General features: G+C 40.1%; 1 protein-coding gene and 1 long non-coding RNA gene across 2 annotated transcripts; both read right to left on the reverse strand.

Moving 5' to 3' along the window:
• Positions 1-3681: 3681 nt before the first annotated feature.
• Positions 3682-4739, reverse strand: LOC135433137 (uncharacterized). Its single transcript, XR_010437030.1, has 2 exons — positions 4235-4739; positions 3682-4165 (listed from the first exon to the last, which is right to left on the reverse strand). It is a non-coding gene; the product is annotated as an uncharacterized LOC135433137 (long non-coding RNA).
• Positions 4740-6309: 1570 nt separating this feature from the next.
• On the reverse strand, positions 6310-24987 carry hid (head involution defective). The gene is made up of 4 exons (XM_064689080.1): positions 24337-24987; positions 10302-10815; positions 9451-9709; positions 6310-7763 (listed from the first exon to the last, which is right to left on the reverse strand). The coding sequence occupies exons 1-4, from the start codon at positions 24650-24652 to the stop codon at positions 7683-7685; spliced, it is 1170 nt and encodes a 389-aa protein (XP_064545150.1). The 5' UTR covers positions 24653-24987; the 3' UTR covers positions 6310-7682.
• Positions 24988-26014: the final 1027 nt, after the last annotated feature.

The following is a 26014-nucleotide window of genomic DNA, read 5'->3' on the forward strand; positions in this document are numbered from 1 at the left end:
ATTTCTGTCTGGAGCTCGCTTGTGAAATTTAAACTTTGATTTTTCTCTGTAAAGTCATACACCCCCCATCTCATACCGATAGCTGCCACATTACATTTGAATATGGATATGGATATGAATATGAAAATGAATACTGAGCATGAACCAGTTAATGCTGGATCCAACTGACGCATATAATATTAATATCAGGCTCGGTCTGGTCCGGTCCGCTTCATGTTTGCGTAAAAAAGGTTGTTAAAATTATTATGAAATGCCTGTTGGCATGCAGAAAGCATATCCGATGCCCGTTGCCCGTTGCCAGATGCCCCAATCCCATTCCACTCGGTTGTCCTACCCCAATCGGGTGGACAAATGACCACTTATCAACGTGTAATGAAATATGGCACATGTGTTCGCCATATATGAAAGACATCCCTTTTGACATCAGTCGCAGTAGTTGGCGTCTTTGTCCTCTTGTGGAAGCCTTTTGTCGTGCTCTGGCATGTTATATGAATTATGTTGATGGCCACGATGATGATACAGGAGCTAACAGCTAACGATTGCAGTATCTGTATGTGTGCGTGTGTGTGCGTCCTGTGTCTCATTTATTACATTTTGGCTTTTTGACAGATTGCTAAGCGTAGTAACCGTTTCCGCACTAATTTCCGTGTCCTGCAACTATTCTGACATCGCTGCCGTTAGCCTTCTCCTCATTCCCCCCATCCTCAACGCAGTCATCGCTGTCTGGAGCATTAAAAGCCAAAAGCAAATTACTCATCATATCAACGGTCAGTTGCGCTGCTTTTTATGTATGCCATGCACAGGGATTTTAATAAATCGTTTTGTCCGAGTTTCCTCTCCTTGCACTGCCGCCAGTCCTTGCCATGGCTCCTTTGCGCTGTTTTTATTAGTTTGTCAATAAAGTGCCAAAAGACGTTGATTATGATCGCTGCTGCCCTCATCCACTCGGCCAATGCCTTATGAGTTTTGCTTATGACCTGCAGGCTGAGACCATTTTAGGCTTCAGCAGACACACAAGCGAAAATATATCCTTTACTTATCCTTTGCTATCATTTTTGCAATCATCCGTTTTTGTAGAGACCGACGGCTGTTTAAGTCGCAAATACTCAACATATTCGCAGCAAGGAGCTTCTAAGGAGGCGAAATACTTGTGGCAAAGTATGTTGCATGCCCGTTCGGGGCATGAGTTGCAAGTTTCTTAAATATACTCGCTGGGAGAGAGAGAGAGAGAGAAACTGTTGCCCTCTGTGTGCACTTTGTAATGAATTTTTAATGCATTTCTGCTACAAGAGCATTTTGCAAGCATATACAAAGTCTCTGCTTTGAGGGCGATTTGGGGATTTTTAACAGCGTGTAACGAAATTAATTTTTTGCTACTTTATGCTGAAAGCCAATTAGATGGCATTACCTACACTTGAACTACAAGCCAAGCACATGCGACCATAATTATGTTTAATTTATAATTAAATTAATTTTAAGTGGCTTTCAAGTTGCACAAAGCAACTTTTAATTGAAACATAATTCTGATTACTTATTTTGGCAGAGGGTGTGAATAGTTAAGAATATTTATTAAATTCACAATTCAAATAGAAACGTATAGGATAAAGAAAAAGCCTCTAATATTTCTTCAGCCAAAGTATTCAATATACAATATGCCTGTTAACTAAGACATTGCTGGGCCATTCAATAGCTCTGAGTATTTCATTTAATTTTCACTTAAGTTAAAATTTAACTGTTCATAAGCCTTAAATTTCACAGTACTTTCTGGCTTCAAAAACCGCGGGTAGTTAATTAACTTAAATTTGCGGAAAACGACAGCGCGCACATGTTGCCTGTTTCTATAATTTTAATAATTAGAATTGGATGGCGGAAGGGTCGATTGTGTTGTTGTTGCCTTTGTGGTAAAGTTTGGCACTTGGTATGGGCGGATAATAAAATTGCCAATGTATGACAATGCCGGCCCCCAGCCGATTCCCCAGTTCGCCTGCTGCTGCCGGCAGGTGTTGGACCAAAAAGTAATTATCATAAACTAGGCGCACACTGGTTGGGGGCGGCCTATTGATTAGTGTAGCTTTAAATTTAATTGAAAACTAGTAAGTATTCATCGTGGGCCATTTGACGGACAGTTCGCATGACCCGAACCACCGGACAAAGAGCTGCAAATGCGACACGCGCTGACGCTCAAATGTCAAATTAGACTCTGCAGTTGGTAAGCGATAACCAGTCGGCTGTGAAGGCATACGCTCAGATTTAGAAAACGCAATTCAAATTAAATATGCCAGCAATTTGCTGGGCTCGGTTTGATTGACAGCTGCATGCCGTAGGCGGAAGCGGATGTGTCAAATCAGGGCGCAGGTTGCCAAAATAATAATAGCAGGCCAGGCCAGGCCAGGCCAGGCCAGGCCAGGCCAAACAAAAACGGGCCAGCCGAGCAGCGCCGTGCCGCCAACATTATCATCGCCTGCTTAAGCCGTTAATAACATATCATTTTTGTAACACGCTGCCCCGCATCCGTGCACCGTATCCTGTTACTGAGTCGCGTGCGGCACTGCAGCAATTATGAGCATTTAATCCGCGACCACAAAAACTACAAATTGGCTTAGGTAGCATAATTCGCTGGTTAAGTGGCCAGCAATCGCACCACCATTCAAAACTCTGAAGCGAGGGTTGAAAAGCGACATTCGAAATGTGAATTATGAATGAAAACCATATTTAATATCTTTGAATATACATTTAAGGTTTTCCAAGATTCGACTGCCGGGACTGGATTTCATTTTCTGCTGATTTTTATGCATAGCGGACAAACGACCCCCAAACGACATTTTTGAAAACAGAAAACTATTAATTTATCTAAAACGAACAACTATTTAGGACATCGCCTAGCGTATCCTGGGGACTTCAAATACGATCAACCCTTGCTATTTGCAATTGTGTATTTCTGGCCTGTTCTTTTTTTTAATGTAATTATCTATTAATTAAATTTCTAATAGCATCACCTTCAAGTTTGAGGTATTGTTTCTGTTCACAGATAATTTTATCAGCTAAGCTATTAAAATCTATAGCTAAGTAAATAGCTTAATTGAAAAAGAGCTATATTAATTAAGAGAGTATTATAAATTATAAAACAGTTTTTAAGAGTGAAAAATTTGAAATGATATATAGAATATTAAATAGATAGGATAAGGAGAAAGATATGCTAAATCACTGTCCCAGTGGGGGAAATTGTTAGCATGCCTGGTAAGCTATGCTCCAACTCATAACTGGGCGTGGTTAGTGAGTTGCCGAAGGTATCCTGAAAGCAAAGATTTTATACTTTTTTTTTATAATTCGGCTAAAAATGGTCCGATTTTGGAAAGTTATACATTTTTGAACTTGTACTGATCTCTGGAATCGATCTGCATATCACGTTTTTTGAAATGTTTTTTGAAAAAAACAGGCAGACGAACAAAAATCAAAAATTTCATTGCATACCCAAACGGAGCGGTGGGAACCAGTGGGCATACTTTTAGGACGCCATTATCTGACCCGCTAGGTATGCTATTATATTGTATATTCATATATTGGAGGGCGAAACTAAAAAAAAACGTGTGGAAATCTGTAATACGCCATCTATTGTTGGCGGCCTATTACAGTGCAGCCGCCTATGTATTCTTCTCTAAGCGCCTAAAATAAAATCCAGACTTTTTAAACAGCATTTATTTGATTAGGTTTCTATTTTGTGCTCTCTCTCCACAACAATAGGTGTTGGGGAATCGAACGAATAACGTTTTAAAACAATCGAAGCTCCGGGAGTCTGTTCTACACGCAACTGATCCACAGTGGGCGGATTTTCAATTTCGTTCATCAATACGTCATTCTGCTCGGCAGTTACGGTGGACACATTCGAGTGGTTCGAGTCCTCGCCAGCCACGGCCTTCAAGCAACCAGTCCGTAATTTATTGAATGTTTCAACGTAAGGGCGACAGCATGCGCATACTACATGATTGCGTAAACTATAGGCGTATGAACGCCTAGTTTTATACTCAGCCTTAAATGGAAAGTGTCGCCTTGGCCTTGGTAATGTAATATTTTTGGCAGTCTTGCCATTGTGGGACTTGCAACTGGGATTAACTAACGCGCGACTCGTCCTTTGTGGTGGGCGACCAGCAATGAAGCGCCTGCGTTTCTGTGCTCAGGACGTATGTTACTTTTACGGAACAGAACAAACTTAAGTCTGGGCTCAAGTGGAACTTACAGTGCATCTAATCCTTGCCGGAAAAGGGGGGCGCTCAGCGGGATACTGATAGAAGCTGTATTCGGCGCTAGGACTTCGGGATAATATTCCAAGACGTGTCAAGCTGCTCAACGACTTCAGCACGTGGCTTTTCACCACATCCAACTTCTTTGTGCGACGCATTTGCAACAACACCTGCTTAACGATATCGTCCGCATTGATAAAGATGGATTCACCTCTTTGCAAGAATGCAATCGCTCTCAGCACATGCCGAGTGTATGCTTTAGGTGCGTCAGTCGTCGAACTATCCATGCTTCACAATAATTTCGATTAAAACAAAAAAAAAAAACGAATCTTGAAAACTTTTGATATTTTTGTGTTTTCGGTTAGTTTGGCTCGGTATGTGGCGAGCAAGTGAAGTGGATATAAACAATAAGTCACAAAAAGGTCTAAAATCGGCAGCATAGACTGAAAGTACATGGCTTATTGAGATTTTGATTGTGAACAATTATTTTAGGCATAATAAGTACAGTAATAAATAACATACAAAATCGTTGAATACAAATATGAATTTAAAATAAATTGACTTCATTTTAAATGTTATCATTTTTATGTAAGCGCTAATTAATGGTTTTTAAAATTTTTATTTCTTTTTCATATATATATTTTTTTGTGCATTTGTTTTTATAATTCTTCTTACATGTATTTATGCGTTTTGTTTTGTTTTGTTTTTCATTTACATATATACTTTTGTCTTATGAACATATTCATGAGATCATAGTGATATTATATATATATATATATATATATATATATATCTTTATATATATTAAATTATTACAGCATAAGATAAAATGTACAAGTTATATGTCGTGTTCGCTTGAGCTTTACACAAAGAAAAAATACATATTGAAATATGCATATTTGTTTACGAATACATATTGAAAATAATGGGGACTTAAGTCTAAACGTAATTGAAGTTATGTAAGTTTGAATATGTGTTCATCGCAGCTTTCAATAAGAAAAGTTGGCAGCACATATTTAACACACATTTTCACTGTTTTGGCACCAACAATCTATACAAAATGGCATTTGATTTTTGCGCTATATACAAATTACGAATTACTTAATTTAATGTCGGAAGTTCGCATGGAATAAAATAAACAAATTTTCGCTATGTGATTCATTTTATTTTTGTTTCTTGCTTTTCTGCCTTGTTTCAGTTTATGGCAACCAAAAATCTTGATGACTTTTGGGCGCGCGGCCACAAAACTTTACCGAGATCATTGTGAAAACTAATTAGAATGAATCATCGCAGAAGCTGGGCACTAGCAACAAAACCAAAATTTTGCTGGCCAATGACAACTTTGCGTTGAGTTCATTTTAGAAAAATTTACAAAAATTTTCATAGATTTTTTGTGTTTTTTGTTTTTGTTTTTGTTTTTTTTTTTTGGGTGTGTGGAATAGTTGTTTACAAATTATGGGTATGTGTATAAAAAAAAAAAAAATACATAAGAAAAAAATCATAATAAACAAATTTTGTCTACTTTTGCTGCTCGCTGCTGTTATATTAACTAGTGTATGTATCTCTCTGTATCTCGTCTGTAAAATGAATAACTCTTAAGCTACCAAAAAATTTTGCTCTACTTACAGGCATTTAACATATGATAAACAATACATTTACTTAGATGCGACGTGATTTTTTGAATTGCTTTGATTTGTCAAATGACAACAAGCGGAAAACTTTACATAAAAGAAACTTAAGGCTATGAATATGTAAACTAAAACGCTTGGCGATCCTAAACCTAAACTTTTACATAATTATGCCTAATTTACATATTTCTCATCGCGTTTAATGCAAGTAAAAAATTGCTGATGTAAATGATAAAAAAAATCCATGAGATCAATGCGATTTTTGGGAATAGTTTTTTTTTTTTTTTTCATTTTTCTTTTCGTTTTATATGTTCATTTTCTTAATTATTTTTTGCTCTTTAAATTCCTTACTATTTTTTCACTGTTCGATTAGCATTGAAACGTCAAGAAATTTGGCAAAATGTTTTGAAACTAACCAACAAAACTATTAAAAAAAAAACAAACAAAAATTTGATTTGCTGCGTGTTGACTTTTTGACTTTGGCTAGCTATGGAGATCAATTGAGTTGCGCCCTCTATAAATTTCCAGTTAAGAGATCATTCAACGCTTGGCTTTGAGTGTTAAGCAAAGGTAAACCTGAAAACGTGTCGTGAAGCTTTGGAAAATTTCAATGGACATTTTGCGCAAACTTCTTGAACAATGTTGCTTAAAAACTAAATTGTGAGACCAATTTGAAGAATGAACAAAATAATCCTCATGAAAATATGCTGCTTACTGACTACCAAATTTAACTAAAAACATGTGCGCACAATTATAATAAACCATAGACAAAATCATCACAAAAATGGCATATAAACTATATACAAAAATGTTCTTTTTTTTTTTCTTTCTTTTGTGTGGGATTTTTTCTGTGATTTTCATTTATAACAATTAAAGCTAAATACTTTTTATGTTCAAATAATATTTTGTTTAAGATTTGAACTAATTTAAAGCAACATTTAATTAAGTTGTGTAATTGCTACAAATATTTATGAAATATATTTTCTTGTAATTGAAATTACAATGTGAAGACGTTGAAAATTTGTTGTTTGACAATCAAAAATATAATACAATTAAAATATATTGAAAATATTTTGGAAGCAAGATTTTTGTTTTTGTTCTGTTTTTTTTTATCTTTTTAAGTTTACAGTTTTGTTTTGTTTTTTAGATTTTACGAAATGCAAAGCTAAATGCAAAATAGCAAGAAATAATCAAACTCAGACATTGAATTGCTGGAAGACCGGCCTACAAAAGTATCTCAAAAGATGGCAGTTTACAGTTTTACTTGAATTTTACATATAGATTTAGTATATATAGTTTATGACATTTTCTTATAGAGTTTACAAAAATATGCTCGAGTTTATTTTTTGTTTTTGTTTTTTTTTTATCGAAAAAGCGTTACCAAAAAATATGTATTAAATATTTTTACTCGTATATTTATGTTAGCAAAAATATTTATCGTTCATTTGTGGTTTTTAGTCTTTAGCCAGTCTACAGATTACAATTGAGCAGTTTGAATTGTTGTTGCATGTTTTGTTGTCTTAAAGGATAGTTTATCATTTGAGAGAGAAATATGAATATATGAGTACGAATACAAATACATATACATTTATATTGTTCTTGTGTCCCGTCAACCTCCTTAACTTTATACACATTCAAGATTCGTTTTCCTCTAGATCAGCAAGATCTTCACTGTTTTTGTATATATATATGTATATATGTATACGGGAATAAAATACGTAAGCTGATTTCACTATGGATTAAGTATATATGGTTATTTATGGTTTTTATTGTTGTTCTTGCTGTTGTTGTTGTTGTTGTTGTTGCTGTTTGGCACTCATCGCGCTGCAAAAAAGCCACAGCCCATGGCAAGCACAAAAACGGTGACAACTGTTGGCCAAGTGAAGCTTTGCTGTTTCTAAAAGAATTCCAAAATAAATACATATATATATTTAGTATTTGTTTGTAACTAATTTCAAGATTTACTAAGCATCGGAGAATCAAATACTCATCATGTGGCTAACCCAATTGTTAAAGTAGCAAAGTCCCGAGGGTCGCATAAATATGGAACTCCACATAACAAAGTCACGTGCCCTCTGCTAGTTTGACCGCAGTTGCAACCCCTCCTCCCCGCACAGCACAGCACGCACACACACACACACATACTCTCACACACACCACACACCGATACGTATATCATGGACCGGAAGTTATGTGGGTGACCCAAATGTGGTTAATGGCTGGTCAATATAGTCAGCGTAATTATGTTTCCTAAAGCGCTCAGACTATCATTTAACAATTTCGTTTATCGCATTCAATGGACACATATAAAATAATAATTTATGCCATTTATTTGTAGAGCATTCACGGTTGAATGGCCATTGTGTGTTGCACGTGGTGCCCCGAGTCGATACTCGATAGCCAAATCGGCTCGAGCAGCGCGCAATATTTATTATGCAAATTATTATTATTATATTTTGGGCATATTTTAATAGAGTTTCGGCATTTGTTAAATCAATTGAAAGCACTTTGGCACATGTGTTTGAATTTCGACATAGATTTGTGCCATACATATGTAACAAGCACTTGACTACTTTAATCGATGCAATGGGGAACTGGGCGCCTACGTCAGATTGCAAATATTCTCACGATCTCATTAAAGCGCACTCCTCCGATAAGGCAAATCGCGAAAACTTGCCCAGCTTCCCAAGAGTGCTGGCTTCGGGCCTCCAGAGTGTCGAAGAGCCTCGATAAGGGGCAATATGCAAGCAATGCAAACAAATGACACGCAACAACAAGAAAAAAGACAGAATAATAAATTATAAATAAAATGGTATCAAGTGGGAGCTGCTGCTATGAGTGTGTGCCTCAAGTCTGTGTCATGCGATTGAAGGTTGCAGTTTTTTTTTTAATTGCGCAGGCAAAAAACAACAAAAAGAAATTGAAATAAAAGTGCGCCCAGTTTTGTCACAATGCAATCTAAAGTACTTATAGACATGCATAGTATACGCATATATATAAACTATATATTATGTACAGGCTGTAATGCACACACACACACACACACATGTGGCAGCTGACAAAGGCTGACTCTTTGACTGACTAAACTAGTAGTGGCAGCTCCAGGAGGGCGAGGGCACGGCAACGGGAACGGGAACGACACTTGCCTCGATTAACATAAAGCAGCGGTGCCGAAGCCACAGAGGGTGGGAGCAGGCGTTGGGCTGGCTCCAGAGCAGCAGCAGCAGCAGCAGCAGCAGCAGTAGAAAGCAGAAGCAGCGCTGCGCAATTAATTTTTATCACACTTTTAGCATGTGCAAAGTTTGCCTTATACAACATTTGAAATATGCACGACTCTTGTGGCTGCAACTCCATTCCCAGCCCCAGCCCCAGCTACAACTCCGACTCCGACTCCGCCTCCCTGTGGCAATTTGTCATTGCCTGCGACTATTTTTAGGCGCATGTTTTTGCTAGTTGGGCTTTGAAAAATGCTAGCACGTGTGCCATCTGGACTTGCCAGCTGCTGCGGCAAGTTAATGAACTCGTATTTGTCTCTAATTTGTGTGATCGGAATCTAAAATCCATAACGGAATTCCGTTGCTTACCTTCTCCTTGCCCGTTCGCTCGCGCTGTGGGATGTAGCCGTTTTCGTTGGCATTGTCGCCGCCGCCGCAGAGATGCGTATTGTTGGTGTTGCCCGGATTGTTGGTCTTCTTCTTGCGCGGCGGTATGCGTCCGCTGAACTCCTGCAGCCGTTCGCGTCCGGCCGTAAAATTGTCATAGCGATCGTCAAACTCATCCCAGCTGGTCTCATGATCGCTCTGATACTCGCGCTCATCCTCGCCCGTCGAGGTCAGCCGCTTGCTATAAAGTAGAGAGTGAAAAAATGATTATCATTAGAGTAGAGAGAGAGAGAGAGAGAGAGAGAGCGACAGAGAGAGGGAGAGGGCGAGAACATGATTATCACAAATTGTGTGTGCTCTTATCAGTGCATGCATAATTAAGTAAGCGCAAAGAAAAAAAATTGTGATTAATTTGCAAGGTTTTTTTTTTTCATTTTCATTAATTTAATTTTGCGTTGTTTGTGGGAATCTTTTTTTATAAAACTTCCTATAGACTTCAAGTGAACTACACTCAAAAAGCTAAACTTAAATTTTAAAATTCGACATTAAATAAAAGTTTACCTAAACTTCAAAAAACTTTCTTGTTAACAATATTATATATACTTTGAAATATTGCCCAGCGTAGAGGGTATTAAAAAGTCGGAGCCACTATAAGCTGTAATGTTTTTTATATGCATGTAAATGACGGCCTCCAATGAAATTTATATATGTTCCACTTTGCATTGCTTATCAGCGAGCAGCGAAACATGAATGAAATTTGAAATGTTGTTTGGGTTGGCTTGGTTTGGGGGATGGTTGGGTTGGGTTGGGTTGGGTCGGGTCCAAGTACTTACCGTCTGGCTGCATCCGATTGGCTGCGCTGCAGACGCATCTTGGGACCAGTTGGCGCCAATGGTGTCGATGCCATGGCCGGGCCATGACCGTGCCGGCCAAAAGACGCATGCGATGCAGCCGCCGAGGTCGAGGTGGAGGCATTCGCAGTGTTCGGCGTGGGTGGCGGCGTATAGGTGGCATAGTAGGCGCCAACCGGCAGCGGGTGCACGTAGGAGGCCGGATGATGTTGCAGCAAGTGTGATGCCTGCGGGTAGCTGTGGCTGTAGTGCATCGGTGGCGCCGACTGCGGCGCCGGCGGTTGCGGTGGCATTGGCTGCGGCGTTGTCGGCGCCGGATATGGCTGCCGGAAGAAGTTCAGCTCCTCCCCGGCGGCAAAGCTGATGCTAGTGCGAGGCGTGCGCGGCGGCACATGAATGCCATGGGCAAAGAATACATCCCCGCCCGTATAGCTGGGCGACTGGGCACTCGAGCACGAGGGGCTGGGCGGTGGCGGATACTGAAAGATTTGCGGCGCTGCAGGCGAGAGAAAGAGAAAGAAAATGCATATAAATAAAATGGCCATTAAGATCGTCAGCAACAATTACAATAATACTATTAATACTATGTAAACAAAGGTGTCGGCGCTGTCATTGGCCCTTGGGCTGCGGCTGCGGCTGCGACTGTGGCTGCGACAATGCAAGGAAGTGTCTAAGGTCGTCGGCCATTGTGCAACTGCCACTGGAACTGCAACTGCAGCTGCGACTGAGACTGACTGGGCACTTAGCGGCGCTGTCTGCCCATAAAAGCGATTTTAATTACGGCAAGTCCTCGCTATATGCCAATCATAAAACCTATCATAAAATCATCAAGTGGCCCACCTTGCCAGCGGCTTCTTTTGTGCTGCGCTTTAAAAGTATCTTAAAAGTTAAAAGTATCTGCCTGACGTAGCTATAGTATAAATCTGATCTTCTCCTTCGGAGTCAATCGGAGCTGAAATGTGTCTTCAAAGTTGCCAAGTGGCAAGTGCAGCAGCTGCAACATCATTTATGTATGCTAAATAAGTAGCTGTATCTAACTTGCCGTACAATGTCATTTCATATTGATGCAATATATATATTTGTTGTTTTCTTTTTCTTTTTCTGCCATCTCATGCAAATTGAGAACAGAAAAGCGTTGATAGCTAAGCTGATCACTTGATATGCGCATAAATTTAATGTTATTGTTGTTGCCTGGCAGTTTGTCTTGTGTTGGGGGGAACATTTTCATATGATTTCTTAATGTTTATTTACTTAAAAAGCAATTTAATAGCGACATATGATTGATTGTAATGCAAAATTTATACAAATCACCCGACAACGCCGACTGACCGAAACGATAATGTCTCAAGCAGCTAATTGCCCCTAGGGCTAACTTATTTGCGAGTGGTGCTCGGTGGTGCTCGGTGGTGCTGTGTGGTGCTTATGGCCAGCATTTGTAACTGGCAAGTTTGGCATGTCAGTCAGTCAATTGGCTTGGCGGGCAGACAGTTTGAAATAGCTTAAGATACATAGATACAGATACGGCCAGAGGCAAGCTCAAATAATGTCATTCAACGTCAACCTGCAGGCCACTAATTTGCAATTGACCCATTAGCCTTGAACTCGAATAGCGTGCAGCGTAGCGCAGCGGGTCGCAGTGAAGCGAATCGAGTGGCTCACAGCTGTTGCAGTTGCAGTTGCAGTTGCAAAGCAAAACAAAATCTGCGCTTAATTGCAGGCAACTGCACAGCGCCACTCCTTGTGCTCATGCGCGCATTTGTATCTTACAGATACTTTATGCCATTTGAAACTAGTTTGAGTTAGCAGGCAGGCAGGCAGTCAGGCAGTCAGGCAGTCAACCAGCTGCCTGAAGCTCCACTGCGGCTCACGTGCGCTGAACGCTCGCGCGCACCAACGTCGCATTTAACCTTGAAAATCTGCCAGTCCAGCTCAGCTGTAGCCCAAGTCAGGCATCATTACGACTCGTATTTGTATCTTGTAGTTAGCTAGCTGCTGGCCAGCTTATATAACTAGCCAGCTCTATGTGTAGAAGTCTGGCTGGCTGGGCCATGCTGGTGCCTTTATGATGAGGCGCATTGAAAATGTTACTACTAATTGCAAATTGTGTGGAAAATTATTTGCCAAGTGTTAAAATTGCATTTGCATATGAGTATGTGGGCACAACTGTGTGTGTGTGTGTGTGTGTGTGCGATTAGGTGTGGTGCAGGTTGATGAGCTTGGGCTGTGATATCGCTTGACTGTGACTGACTGTGACTGAGCTGCATATAAGACAATTATTACGGTATTTATATTTATAGTTGAAAACCCTTCGATAGTGCGACTATTCGATAATTGCCGATAGTTCGATAGTCGATAATGACATGCATATTTATATATATTATTTATTCAATTTCTTATCTCAATCTATTAAACTGCTCAATCTATTCAAAAAGCTGTGTTTAATCTAACAAGTAATTTTTACGATAAATAACTCAATTAAGAACCATTGAAATTAATCGATAATATGTATGAGTTTTTGTTACTTTTTAAATTTCTTATTTAATTCACCTTTAGCTACTCATATTTTCTTTAAAATATTTATATTTTTTATATTTTTAAAAGCTGCATTAAAAGCAAATAATATTTTTAAGTTCAAGTTGTTCCACAACGAATTATCGATAGTTATCGATAATATATACAATTACGTTAGCCTTCGATAATTTGGAAATTATCATCTATTAATTATTTTATTTTTTATCAATATTAAAATATGAAATAATTAATAATTATTGCTTTGCTCACGATAGTAGGCAGTTTGATAAAGAACCATTTATCGTAATCGATACTTTGCACAATAACGATAGTCTTCGATGCTTTGACAGCACAGTCAGTACACAATATCTTCATGTATCGTATTTATTTAAATCTACAATGTTACTGTTAGGCTGAACAATTACGACTCGGGATCACAGTTGGAAAATCAATTTCTGTGGTTTTGTTTCTGTCCCACCTCTATCTAGCGTTTAGGAGGTTTATGGCACCTTAGCAATTTTTATGATCGCATCTCGGTGCGGGCGCTGCTGCAATTGTTGCAGTTGCAGTAAGTAGTTATTGTTGCTGTTAATGCTGTTAGCTGGTGACGAAACGTGACCAATTGTTAGCTAGTTTTCTGCATTTGTTTGGACGAATGCAAGTATTTTTATGGCCCGGCAAATGGCCGACAATATGGCAAATGTTTAATTGAATTGCGATTATTGCGAGGGACTTGCGGGTGTGTACGGGCCGCATTTGTCGCATCTGTGAGCTGTCTTAGAACAACAATTATGTGTGTAATTTACTTTAATTTTTCATACTCGCCGTTGCGGCAATGTCGCAACAATTGTTGAGGCCGCGGCGGCGGCAGCAGCAGCAGCAGCTGACAAACATCAATCAGGCAAAACACAGCAATAACAAAGCCCAAGTCAAGCTATAAGTTAAACTAAGCAGAACGTTAGAAGCTCAAAGAACAATTTACACGCGGCCCGAGGAAAAACCGAGCAGGCTGGCGGAAAAACGTGAAAAATGCTGAGCGCTCTGTGTGTGCGAGTGTGTGTATGTGTGTGTGTGTGTTACGCTTTGCTTGCCACAAAAGAACAAAACGTTTGACGACGTACCGAATGCATTTTGTATACCCTAACAATGGATATTATTATTTCACTTCCCATGTAATAAATTTTATCATAAATAGATCTCGTGTATCATAATTGTTACAGCTAATTCTTGTGTGAAAAAGAATCTGCATTCAATAAAATATACACAAAATGAATTATGTTAAAGATCAGTCTAAGCACAATTTACCAACAATTTGTAGATAGGGTATTTAAACGTCGGCTAAGCGAACTCCAGCTGTTCTTGCTATTTAGTTGTGCAGTTTTGCAGTTGATTACATGTCAGCCCAGAGTCGAGACCGTCAGAGCCGCAGCAGCATATGCCTCTCATGATGGCCTTGAAGTGTTTGAAAAATAGCAACAACAACAGCAGCAACAACAAGTACAAAAACAACAACTGCAACAACATTAACAACTAAATGCGAGTATGAATATCAGGCAACAACTGCGTCGTACCGCAGAAATCGAAATTGAAACGAGTTTCAATGGATCTGGCATCAGTTGGCTAAGTTGGTCACTGGGCCTGAAAGCCCGATCGCTGATCAGATGCTAAATGTGTGCCAGTTCAAACTCAAAATATGCAGGTTTATAAACTAGGTTTAAGTACGTGCGAAATCTTAATTCTACTTGAAATTCAAAATATTGCATTTTTAATTTGGGTTAAGGCTAAGATACATGCGAAATCTCAATTCTTCTTTATGAGATCAGAAGGAACTCCTAAATCTTAATTCATTTCATGATAAACAAAATAAGATACTTAATTATTTAGGTTAAGGCAAAGATACTTCTGAAGTATTAATTAATCTTCTTGGGTTAAGGTAAAGATACAATACGCAATTAAAGAATCTTCTTAAGTTAGGTTGAGATACAGATACATTTCAATCTTAATTCTTTTTCTCAAAATGCCAAGAATCAAGCATCATAATTTAGGATAAGGCAAACATACTTCTGAAATCTAAAGGAGTGATACATGCGAAATGCTAATTCTTCTTCTCGAACTATATAAAATGTTGTATTACATTATTGGGGCTTAGATAAAGATATAAGTGTGATGTGAATTCTTCCTTTTGTAAGCCAAAATATGAATTTGTATAATTCAGGTTAGGCTAAAGATACATGCGAAATGTGAGTTCTTTTTCTAAATACCATTTACAGAAAAAACGAAACTTTGTTAACTGTCACTGGAGCACTGACATTTATTAATGATGTCACGAGACGGCAACAACAACAACAACAACAACAACAACTGCAACTTCAAGACTGACAGCACAAAGGAATGACTGTGGTATCCAAAAGGAGCAGCCGCTGCTTAATTTTACCCAAAAAACCAAAAAAAAAAAGCCAAGAAATTTCAAAAATTGGCATTACAAAATGTTATATAGCATGTTGCCTCGACTCACCGCCATGCCACACGCTGCATTGTTGTGTCACACCTGACGCCCACACACACACACACACACACATGAAACAGCACGCAACCAAATCGAGTCGAATTGAATTCGGTCTTTTAAGGCGATTCGCTGGCTGTCACGATGCGACGAGCTACAAATTTGTTGGCTCGTCGATCGTCAGGCTGTTGGCTTTAATTAGGCGAGGCTGCAGCTGGGGTTGCCGTTTTGTTTTATTTATTTTTTTCGATTCAGGGCCAAAGTGTTAACGGTACAATTTGTAATGCTCCAACCCAAATTCGAATTCCCCAATGCGGTCAAGTGACTAATTGCCATTTTTTTTTTGTGTGCTTGAGATTCAGGAAGTCGCAAGCGAGAACTTAAAAAGAAATCGCAGTCGACAAAATTGTTGTCCAAGTTGTCAACAAGATTCTTGTCTATATATAACAAATGCTCAAAACCATTTTGGTCTTATAAAAAAAACGTATTTGAGACGGGGTCGAGACAGCGAACAATGCAAAGTTGAATGTCAATCAGCAGGTGTCGCCGGGTCGATCGATCGATCGATCGATCGATTGCCATATTCAACTGTTAATTACCAATTTTGGTAGCGTTAATTAGCCATTTGTGTAATGTGCTTTACCGTTATGAGACGTGCAAATTTGGCAGCTGCTCGAAATGCGGAAGTCATCTCAAGAATTTTGATGAAAGTGTGAGTGTGAATGTGAGTCACATGTAAGAGAAAGTTCTTGAGCAAGATTCTTGCTGGATTAGAAGTAAAAGTTGGATGATGCATGAAGTCTTATACATAGTATATATCGTTAACTAATGAAATTGAATTAGAATGCCTGAGCAGAAGGTTCTGGAGCAAAGCGAGGATTTTATATATATTTCTATCTTATTCAAATATATATAACTGCCAATGCATGGAGCAGCATAATTGTATCTAATGAGTTAAGAAAGCGCAGTGAGCGAGGTCAGTTTTAAGCTGCATATATGTTTATATAGTCGCCGCGTCCAGATCGTGTGTCTAATGAGGCTGATGAGGCATCTTTTGTTTCCACTCGACTTCAAGCTCAGCTGGCCAAGCCTGAGCGTGCGAACCGCCACATAAAATAAACAAACTGTTCATAAAAAAACAACAAAAAATAAACACTATATTTTCAAGCTGAGCAATTTTCGCGTTTTTTACTGATTTATGTGCAAGGTTAGACGGCCGGGCAGCGCCAGTTGCCAGTTGGCTGTTGCGTGCCTCGCGACGCGTGCCCCAAGTGGCAAGTCGAGTCGAGCGGTTTTTCAAATTGAACTCTGTTTGTAGACCACGTAGCACGCAATCGTGTGCGTTGTATAATTATCATTTAGTTTAGTTTGATTTAATTGCAGCACTAATTAAACGGGGATTTGGTTCAATGAAATGAACATTTTGCGTACGGAATGCCTTTTGTTTTCTCGATGGAATGAGGCAGTTTCCCCAACTGAGGGACAACCAGAAGCGAAAACTTGTGAATATTACGCATAGCATTAAATTCTGCAAAACACGCGACCGCCTTCTTTCCCACTAGTTCATCTGCAATAGAAATTGCAAGCGCCTGGCATATCAAACAAATGTCTGAAAATAGCTCAAACGCTTATCACAGCGCACAGCCAAGACACAGGCTAACTCAGATGCCGACGACGAGATGCCCTATTGCTATTGTTATGTACATAGCACATCGACTGTGCAACATACCCTGCCTCCGGGCAGTATGCGCAGCTTAAGCGCCTCGTTTGCGTGGCACAAACAAAACGCAAGCAAACTGCAAAATGCATGCTCAATATTTTATAAACGACAGACAAATGCAATTTTTCAATTTCTCGAGTTGGGCACACACAAAGCCACGCGACGACACAGCTTAAAGGGCTATAAAAAAAACTGCCAGAGCCAAAGACGACGAGGCCAATACGCACACACACACACAGACACACGCACACACACGGAATGGCCAAAAGCCATTGATTTTGCTGCTGCAAAAGAAAAGCTGACGCAGAAAACTGCTGGCGTATGAAGCAGCGGAAAATGTCTTTGCATAGTTATTTGGCGAAAAGCTGTACACAACTCGGGCTTTAGAAGCTGCAGCTACCACGTACCGATATAAAATATATTGAGCATGTGTTTCTTTTGGGGCAAAGACATCAATTTTTTTCACGACAAATAAATTATTGAACAAAGGAACCTTTGAAAACTATTGCTGATATCAAAATGTTTTAAGCCAAAATCAGAGAGTGTGCAAATTTAATACTTATTAGAATTGTATTATTTTATTTTATTTGTATTTTATTATATATCAAAAAAATGAAAATGTATTTTATTATTTTATGTATGTTATTTGTTTAATTTATTTTTTATTTTATTTAATTTATTTATTTTATTTTTTAATTTTTTTTTTTATTTTAATTATTTTTTTATTTTAATTAGTTTTTTATTCTATTTATTTTTCTATATTATTTATTTTATTTATTATGAATCAGCTTTCAGTTAATAAAATATTATTTTATTATATTTCTTTTTAATGCAAGCAGCTTGCTGACTGTTGATTAACTCAGAGGCAAGACAGCCGCTCAGCATACAGGAAGGTTAAAGTTCAATTCGCAGCTCAGCTTGATGTGAGCATAGGTTTGATAATACTCATATTAAATCGGAAATGTTTTAAGTGGAAACAAGTAGCTTTTCGAAGATTACATAAAGGGGCACATGATATCATTCGCTGCTGTTCAGCAAACTGATTCATTGGCCCGTGTGGACACGTAATATGAGAAGCGTCAAGCGGCAGTTGCACAAGTTGTTGGCCCAAGCGGCACAATCAGCTATCAACTTCTTCAATAAACAATCAAATGCGATTAGTAAATGTGCAAACAAAATGTTAACAACAATTAACGGCGCACATGAAACTCAATGCGCGGGCTTTGCCGGATAGGCGGTTGAGTGGGACACCGGGGAGCGGGTGAGTGGCTGAGGGGAGGCAACCCTTGGACACGCCAACGTCGAGTGGACACCACTCGCAGCAGTTGGCGGATGACGCAGCGAAGACAGCGCGTCTGGTGGAGTCGACAACTTTTGCTGCCGCTGGTTGTTATTATTATTGTTGTTGTTGTTGCTGTTGTTGTTGCTCTTCATTTGCAATTTCGTTTCATTTATTAATATATTTTTTTTTTTGTATTATTGTTATTGTTGCTGCGGTTGTGCTGGTGGCACATAAAACGTGCATTTTGCCGTTTTTTTAATTATTTTAATTGCGTTTCATCTGTTCGAATGCTGCCCAGCGTTTTGCTGTTAAATTCATTTATTGTTTAATTGTAAAATGTTTATTATTTGCGTTGTTAATTGCAGCACATGTGCTGATAGCTTGATCAGCAGGAGGCGAGCTTTAACAACTGCTAAATGCTCCCACAGCATTTGTCTTAATGTGAATACGTATGTGCATGCAAATCTAGTCGGAGCTACTTATTCACAGTTTGCGAAATTACACAGCTTTGTCTGCCCCTAACTGATCAGATTAACTGCTAAGAAAATGCAGAGCATTGCTCCATGGGGACACCTTTGGTGGCATTAAAGTTGGGCCCCGCTTCTGCCCCCGTCTATGTCGTATCTTTAGGTGTCATTGCGGACGCCTTCGCTTGTTGCCAATTATAACAAGTAGCTGTAGTCTGCTGGCATATCCTGTTCTTAGTTTTCTTCCTTTTGATACATATATCCTTTTCCACTTTGCCTTGAGCGGCTGCCGGGCGCATTTCTTTTGTCTGACGCTCAAGCGCTCGAGCGGCAGGCCCAGCGCCGGCTGTGTCTAGGCTCAATTTCATAACAAAAACTTGAGCACGTTCCTCCACATAGATATTGCCAAGTCGAGACCACTAGCCCAGCCCAGCCCTGCACAGCCCTGCACAGCCCAGCCCAGCACAAAGTCTGTTCAGTTCAGTGCAATGCTTCAATGCAAACAATTTAGCACGGCCTCAGACGTGTGAGACTTAATCAAAAGCCAACTAGACACACAGAAAGCAGCCCACACACACACATGTGCACACGGGGAATCAGAGCCGGGTAAGAGCAGACAGTCAGGCACTTGGATACATACTACTACTTAGTGTTAGAGCCTATAGGTAGCTCATTCCTAGTGTCAAGTTTATGCACCTAGCTAACAGTAATTTTTGTTATTTTTATTCATTTTTTTTGCTGCTGCTTTCGTGCTTTACTTATTAAGCAAAGTGCCTGGCGGGCATTTAAACTTGAAATGTGAAAAGTTCATTGCGCTGAATGGTGTGAATAATAAACAAACCCGGGCTGCTTTAAAGATTCATAGTTTTCAAATCAAAAGATAAACATAAAGAAGAGAAACGAAATCTGAGTCGAAAATTAAATACCCTTCACTCTAGGAATAATACTTGTTAACAAATCTTTTGTTTATAGAACAACTTTCAGTTTACGTTCGTTCGTATTTATTGCAATAATATGGATATTTATGATCGTAGCCTCTACTTCATTTGATTACCTTCTCGTAATTGGCTTGTGCTGCATATAAAACATTATTAAAATGTATAATTGTATAAAGTAGTCTACTCTCTGAAAGGGAATTGAAAATGCTCTACTCTCTGAAAGAGTATTACAAATGTGCTCTGTATGAGTATTATAAAGGGTATTAGATATGGGACACCCGCATAAAACTCTGCCCAAATGTGCAGCTGGGCTATCATCGCAGACTCTGCAGCTATCATGCCCAGAAAAAATATGTCATAAAAAACTTGGCCACCAAAAATGGGAAGTGTATCAGCTAGAGCAAGCAGCAGAAGTTTGTGCTGTTGCGTGCCACAGCTGCGTTGATAGATTTTTCGGTCATCAAAATGTTTATGGCAACTGGCTGCATAAAAATGCATAACAGAAGGATGCACAGGGGGAGGCGGGGTGCGGTCTGATGGCACCACAGGCAACATCCGCAGTGGAAACGCAATCCTCAAATTGAATGAAGCAATTAATGAAGCAACTGCCGCAGCGACAAGCAACATTTCAGATTTGCATAAAACAGCGGCAAATAAATTCACGGCAATGTAAAACCAAATCACGAACAACAACAGCAACAAAAGCAAGAAAACAATGCACAAAGTGAAGCTGAGCATTGGCAGCCGCAACTCAAAGCCATGGCTAAAACACACACACACACACACACATGCATATGTGTATATATGCACATATAAAGCGGAGACTGGCCTGGCAACAGGGCCGAGTAAATTTGCATTTGTTCAGCCGCAAAGTGCAGAAAGGAAATCTAAATGGATATGATGATGATGATGATGATGAAGCTGTTGATGATGATGATGATGATGAAGTTGGTGCTGAAGCACACGAGTCACTGTGTAGGCTGTACAAAATGAGTGAAGCGAGCCTGGCAATGAGATAATAAGCAGCAGCAGCAGCTCTCTTTATCTATCAACAGCTAGCTCTCTCTCTCTCTCTCTCTGCCCCCCTTCCTTCACTAGCTTCATTACTCTCTGCGCATAATCCCATGCAGAAGTCGACGTCAGCTGTTGCCAGGTCAGCAACAGCAGCAATAGAACAGGAACAGGAAAAGCAACGCCAAAAGGTCGCCATGTTTGCCGCCATTTTTTTTTGTATATGCGGCGCTTCGCTGATTTCCGCTAGCTCGACTGCGAAGTTGCTGAGCAAAACAAAATGGTGGAAAATGTCAAGAGCGACAGAGCTGCCAAAGCCAACGCCGACGTCAACAGCGGCAGCGGCAGCGGCAGCAAAAACAACGCCTAGCAGCAACAGCTGTTGGCAACAAGCCGAAAGGAATCGTCGAATGACGCGAATAACCAGACCAAAAGGGAACAGCCAAAACGGCGTCGCTTTTACCCTGATTGTGCCTCGCAGTAGCGGGGGGATGTGGGGGACCATCCGCACTGTCATTGCACCTTTTGTTAGGCCCCACGCCAGCGGGCGTTCAATTTTAGGGGTGGGTTTTTGGAGCCGCTTAAGCAACTTAGGCGCACAGCCGCAGCACAAAAGGCGCCCAAACGCTGCCGCCGCCGCTGCTGCTGCTGCTGCTGCTGACGAACTTGAAGCTTTTGCGGGGTAGGGAGGGATTGGTACTTTCTATATACACACATATTTTAGGCTTTGGGGTTGGTAGTTTGCGTCGATGACTAAGCGTTGTCCCAAACGTGGCGACTCTCCCGAGTTGGAGTTGGGTGCGCGTTGAAGATGCTGCGGCAAAAAATGAATATAAAAAACGATGTGTGCGAAAGGGTTTCGTCATCAAGCTAAACGCATAACGGCATAGGGTTAGGCTAAGCTCGAGCCTAGCTTAGTGTTGTCAAGTGCCCAAAGCAGTGTTGCCTAGTTGTTCAAATGTGTTACTATTAGATAAATTATGCACTTGAGGGGCAGCGACTGCAAACAAGGGCCAAGCCAAATTGAGTGCAGGGTTGGGTTTAGCCAAGCCATGTAATTGGAATGAAATTCAATTGGGAAGACTCTATGCACTAGGATTGGCCTGAAATACCATTTAATAACAGCTTTAAGGCTTAGCGAAAATGCAATTCGTGTTGCGTCAGCCAAGTGTATGGACTGATAGAAAATGCAAGTGCCTGGATAGCTCGATCAAAAACTCGTAAGCCAAGTCAGATTGCAACACACAGATAGACAGACAGGCTGGCTACCTGGCTGGCCTCAGAGGCAGGCCTCCTAGCTAAAAAGCCACCCTCCCCCCTCCCTGCACCACCTCCTCCGAGCAGGGCAATTAGGCAAACGGGTGGCGACTGCCAACGCGTTTTGGACAGGCCAAAAAGATTGCTTTTTACTGCTATAATCAATATATACGTATGTTAAGAGCGCATATCTATGACATATATATTGCAGTTAATAAACAACTACTAAAATGTGACTCATGACTCGACCGTGCGAGGTAGGGAGCTCTCGAAGGTTTTGCCTACCTCGGCCATAAATAATAATCAGCGCGGGGCGTCGCAGCTGAAGCTGCTGACAGTGGCAGGAAAAAACTAAGAAAAACACAATTCCAAAAACATAAAAGAAACACAAAAAAAAACACTGAAAATTGTTTTTCTCGCCATTCTCAGTGTCCGGCGTAACAAACCGCAGCTGACAAGCGACGACAAGGGGCCGGGTCTATTACGCAAAAGCCGCGACAACAGAGAGAGAGAGGGAGAGAGAGAGAGAGAGACCGCAACATGCAACAATGCTTTGACCGCAGTCAAAGGCTACTTAAACTACCGTTAAGTCAAATGCTTTGTAAACACAGCCGAAACTAGCTGCAACTGCAACTGCAACTGCAACTGCAAATGGTGCCTGGGCCAGACGTGCGCCTAAGGTCAAATGGCGTTTAATAATTTGGGTTAGTGGCTCGCAGCAACTGGCCGCAGCTAGAAACGTGCCACACACAAGCAGATACAAAGATACATATCTCATGGATACACAATTCGAATAAGACATTCGACTGCAATCGACGTATTTAACTGGAGCTGGCGCTTTATTATTATTTTTTTTTTTTTTGGCGCGTGCCAATTAAACGTGCCGAGCTCTTTTTTATGGACACTCGAGCAACAGCAGCACACGCCCACCTTTTGTTTCGTTTATTTTGTTTATTTCGCTTTTTTTTATTTTAGCTATAAAATACCGCATTCAGCATAAGTTTGTGGCTTACCACTTGAAAATCGACTTGGATTTCGTTAAATTTGCAATAGAACTGACGTATCGCCAGATCTTAAGTCTAATCAGAGGCGTGTTCGTTTTTTACCGCCCCGACAATAAGTCTACAGCTGATTCATATGCAGCTATAGAGCCTGTATTTAGTCAGCAATGCGGTTGGCAAACAGGAAACTTCTATTAAGTAGTTTCCAATATAATTGTGTTAATAAAAGGAATCCCGTTTTAAAGTATCGATTTGGAAATGATCCATTGGGGAATATTAAAATAGAAAGATTTTGCAATGCGGTTGGCAAAGACCGAAATAATGTTTTATAATTGAGATGACTAATTCAAGAATAAAAAAAAACCAAGCCAGGAATTAGTGACCTACTATAATAATCATATATTTATATATATATATATATATATTATAGAATATATTTTAAGAATCCCTTTTTAAAGTATTGACTTTTAAAAAATCCATTGTAGGGTGCAAGACAAACTAAAGAAAGGATTTACTGCGCTTCAAATTAGGGAAATACTATAAGAATCATAAATATTACATATATTAAAGAAAGCCCTCTTTTAATTATTGATTTTCAGATGATCCGTTGGGTAATGAAAATAATATTAAAGAAAGGATTACGGAAAAAGGAAAATACTACGACATTTTTATTAATATTTATCAAAGGAATCCCTCTTTATAGTAATGACTTTTAGGTGATTCAATTCCTGTCATTGGCAATCACACAAAGCATATTAAGAAAAGAATTGAGTAAGGGAAGGGAAATAGGGAAATACTATAAGTTTTTTATGGGTTTATATATATGCGATATTTTTTAGTGGGATTAACTTTATAGCATTCACATTTGAGAAGAGCAATGAGTATATGTATGTATTATATATGTATATATTTTAAGTATGTTCTGAAGCTAATAACTTCTTTTGTCTAATATCTGGCCCATTATTTTAATTTTTTTAAGCAAGTTTTTCAAGCCTCCCCTTACAGAATATGCGGTAACATGATGCCCTGCTGTTGTTGTTGTTGTTTTTCTTACTGGCTTACGGAATGTGCTGACCATACGCAAAAAATAACAATCGCGAACGTGGCTCAACAAACTGAGCAGCTACGACAATAGTCGGGGGCATAAAACTTGGAATGAGTCAACAACCTTGAAAAGTGAAACCTACAGAAGGAAATGCAGTCAAGTGGCCAACGACAGCAACTTGGCTAATTAGAGCTGTAAAAAAAAAACAACAAATAACAAAAAAGAAATGACCCATTTAGGGGGAGACACTATATTCAAAGGACTTGCTAGCCATAAACTTACCCGAGGTATTCGCCTGACTGATGTAATGTCGCTGGTGCTGCTGATACCATTCGCAGAGGGCGATTAGCACCTGGTCCGTTTGCATTGGTAGCGGCGACTGCATCGGCGTCTGCGTGGCCGAGGTGGTTGTGTTGGGTGACTGTGAGGCGACGCTGCTGGCGCCATCCGATGCGCCCGACGAGGAGGAGACGCCCGATGATGAGGATGCGCCTGACGAGGAGGATGCCGACGAGGAGGAGGAGACGCCCGAGGTGCCCGATGAGCTCGAGGCAATGTCATCGGTGCCGCCCTCGGGCAGATAAAAGGGCACGGCCATTATGTGTGTGCGTGTGTGTGAGTGCGTGGGTGTGGGTGTGTGTGTGAATATTTGTGTATGGGCCGGTTTAGTTCGTAAATTTGTTGTGTGGTGCTTCGGAGTTTGGTTTGGATTTTCAATTTGGGACTTTTGTCCTGCTCTGACTTGGCTTTTCGTATTGTTCTGCTGTCTCTCAGTGACACTTTTCTGGGCGTGCACTCAATTGATTTTGTATTTCTTGTGCAATATTTTGAACATTAAAAATTGCAGCATTTTAGGTTGTTAAACTTCAGAAATGTTTTGCAGCACAAACACTCAAAGTATTTTAATTCTTTGTTTTTTTGTTTTGTTTTTATTTTCATTTGTCGTATCGTATGATCTTTGTTTAGTAAATTATTTTTTACACTTATCGCATAGGATTGAATCAGTTTGTTTTAGATATTTGTTTTATTATTTTTGTTTAGTTTGTTTTTCGATTTTTTCGCATTTTTCATAAAGCTCGCGCAACTTATTTAAAAACACAAACAATTCTCAAAATTCTCAAGTCGCGTAGAAAGAACACACGAAGCACTTAAAACGTGTCGCAAACTCAAACTGCGATTTGATTTCCACTTGGCTTGGTTTGAGGAGAAAACACGTCTTTACTCGCTTCGCGGCTGAACTGAACTAAACTGAATGCGCTGTGCGGCGCAATGCGAGGCAGCGTATCTGCAAGATACGCGCGTTTAAAAAACGACTCAAATTAAAAGAGCACCGCATCGAGCATGGGAGCAGAGGGAGAGCCTCGGCAGCGGCGTCGCTGCCACACTTCCAGAGTGCAGCCGGACTGCCTAGGCCTTATGCTTATGCACATGCATGTTGCTGCAGGTAGTAGTGAGTAGTTATGGCTCTGGCTCTGGGGACGCAGCGGGGCACCCAGCGTCGACGTCGACGTTGGCATCGACATCAACGCCAACGCCAACGCCGCAGCTCATACAATGCAAAGAGCGGAGTAAAAAAGAAACAACAAAAACAAAATAAAAATTCAGCGCGAGCGTTACGCTCTTCACTATGAGAGCGAGTGAGTAGGCGGCGTGTCTGTGTCCGCTTGAGCGTGCGCCTGTGTGTGTGCCTGTTCGAGTGCGAGTGCGAGGCAGCACAAAGATCTTGTTGAGCAGGTAACTCAGCAACAACAAACAGCGACGCGGCAGAGCAGCGAACGTCGAAGCAAAACAAAAAATGCGATTGCAGGCACAAAGTCTGCGTCGTTGTTGTTGTTGGCGTTTTGTCATGGAGCAACAACAACAACAAGAAAGGAACACGAAACGAGCGAGAGTAAAGGCTTTGCTCTTAGAAATAAATCAGTACGAGCTGGCTCGACTGTTAGATATGCTATAAACATAA

Source organism: Drosophila montana, unplaced genomic scaffold, assembly GCF_035044405.1.
Source record: "Drosophila montana isolate Dmon_TW-CO22-7 unplaced genomic scaffold, ASM3504440v1 contig_3217_1, whole genome shotgun sequence".
Lineage (NCBI taxonomy): Eukaryota > Metazoa > Arthropoda > Insecta > Diptera > Drosophilidae > Drosophila > Drosophila montana.

Excerpts from the sequence above, each read along its gene's own strand:
- hid (XM_064689080.1), bottom strand. The coding sequence starts at position 24,652 with ATGGCCGTGCCCTTTTATCTGCCCGAGGGCGGCACCGATGACATTGCC. Across the intron at positions 10,816-24,336 it reads CAGTCAGGCGAATACCTCGG|CGCCGCAAATCTTTCAGTAT; the intron begins GTAAGTTTATGG and ends TCTCGCCTGCAG. Across the intron at positions 7,764-9,450 it reads AGCGAACGGGCAAGGAGAAG|AAACAGCAAAGCTTCACTTG; the intron begins GTAAGCAACGGA and ends GAATTCTTTTAG.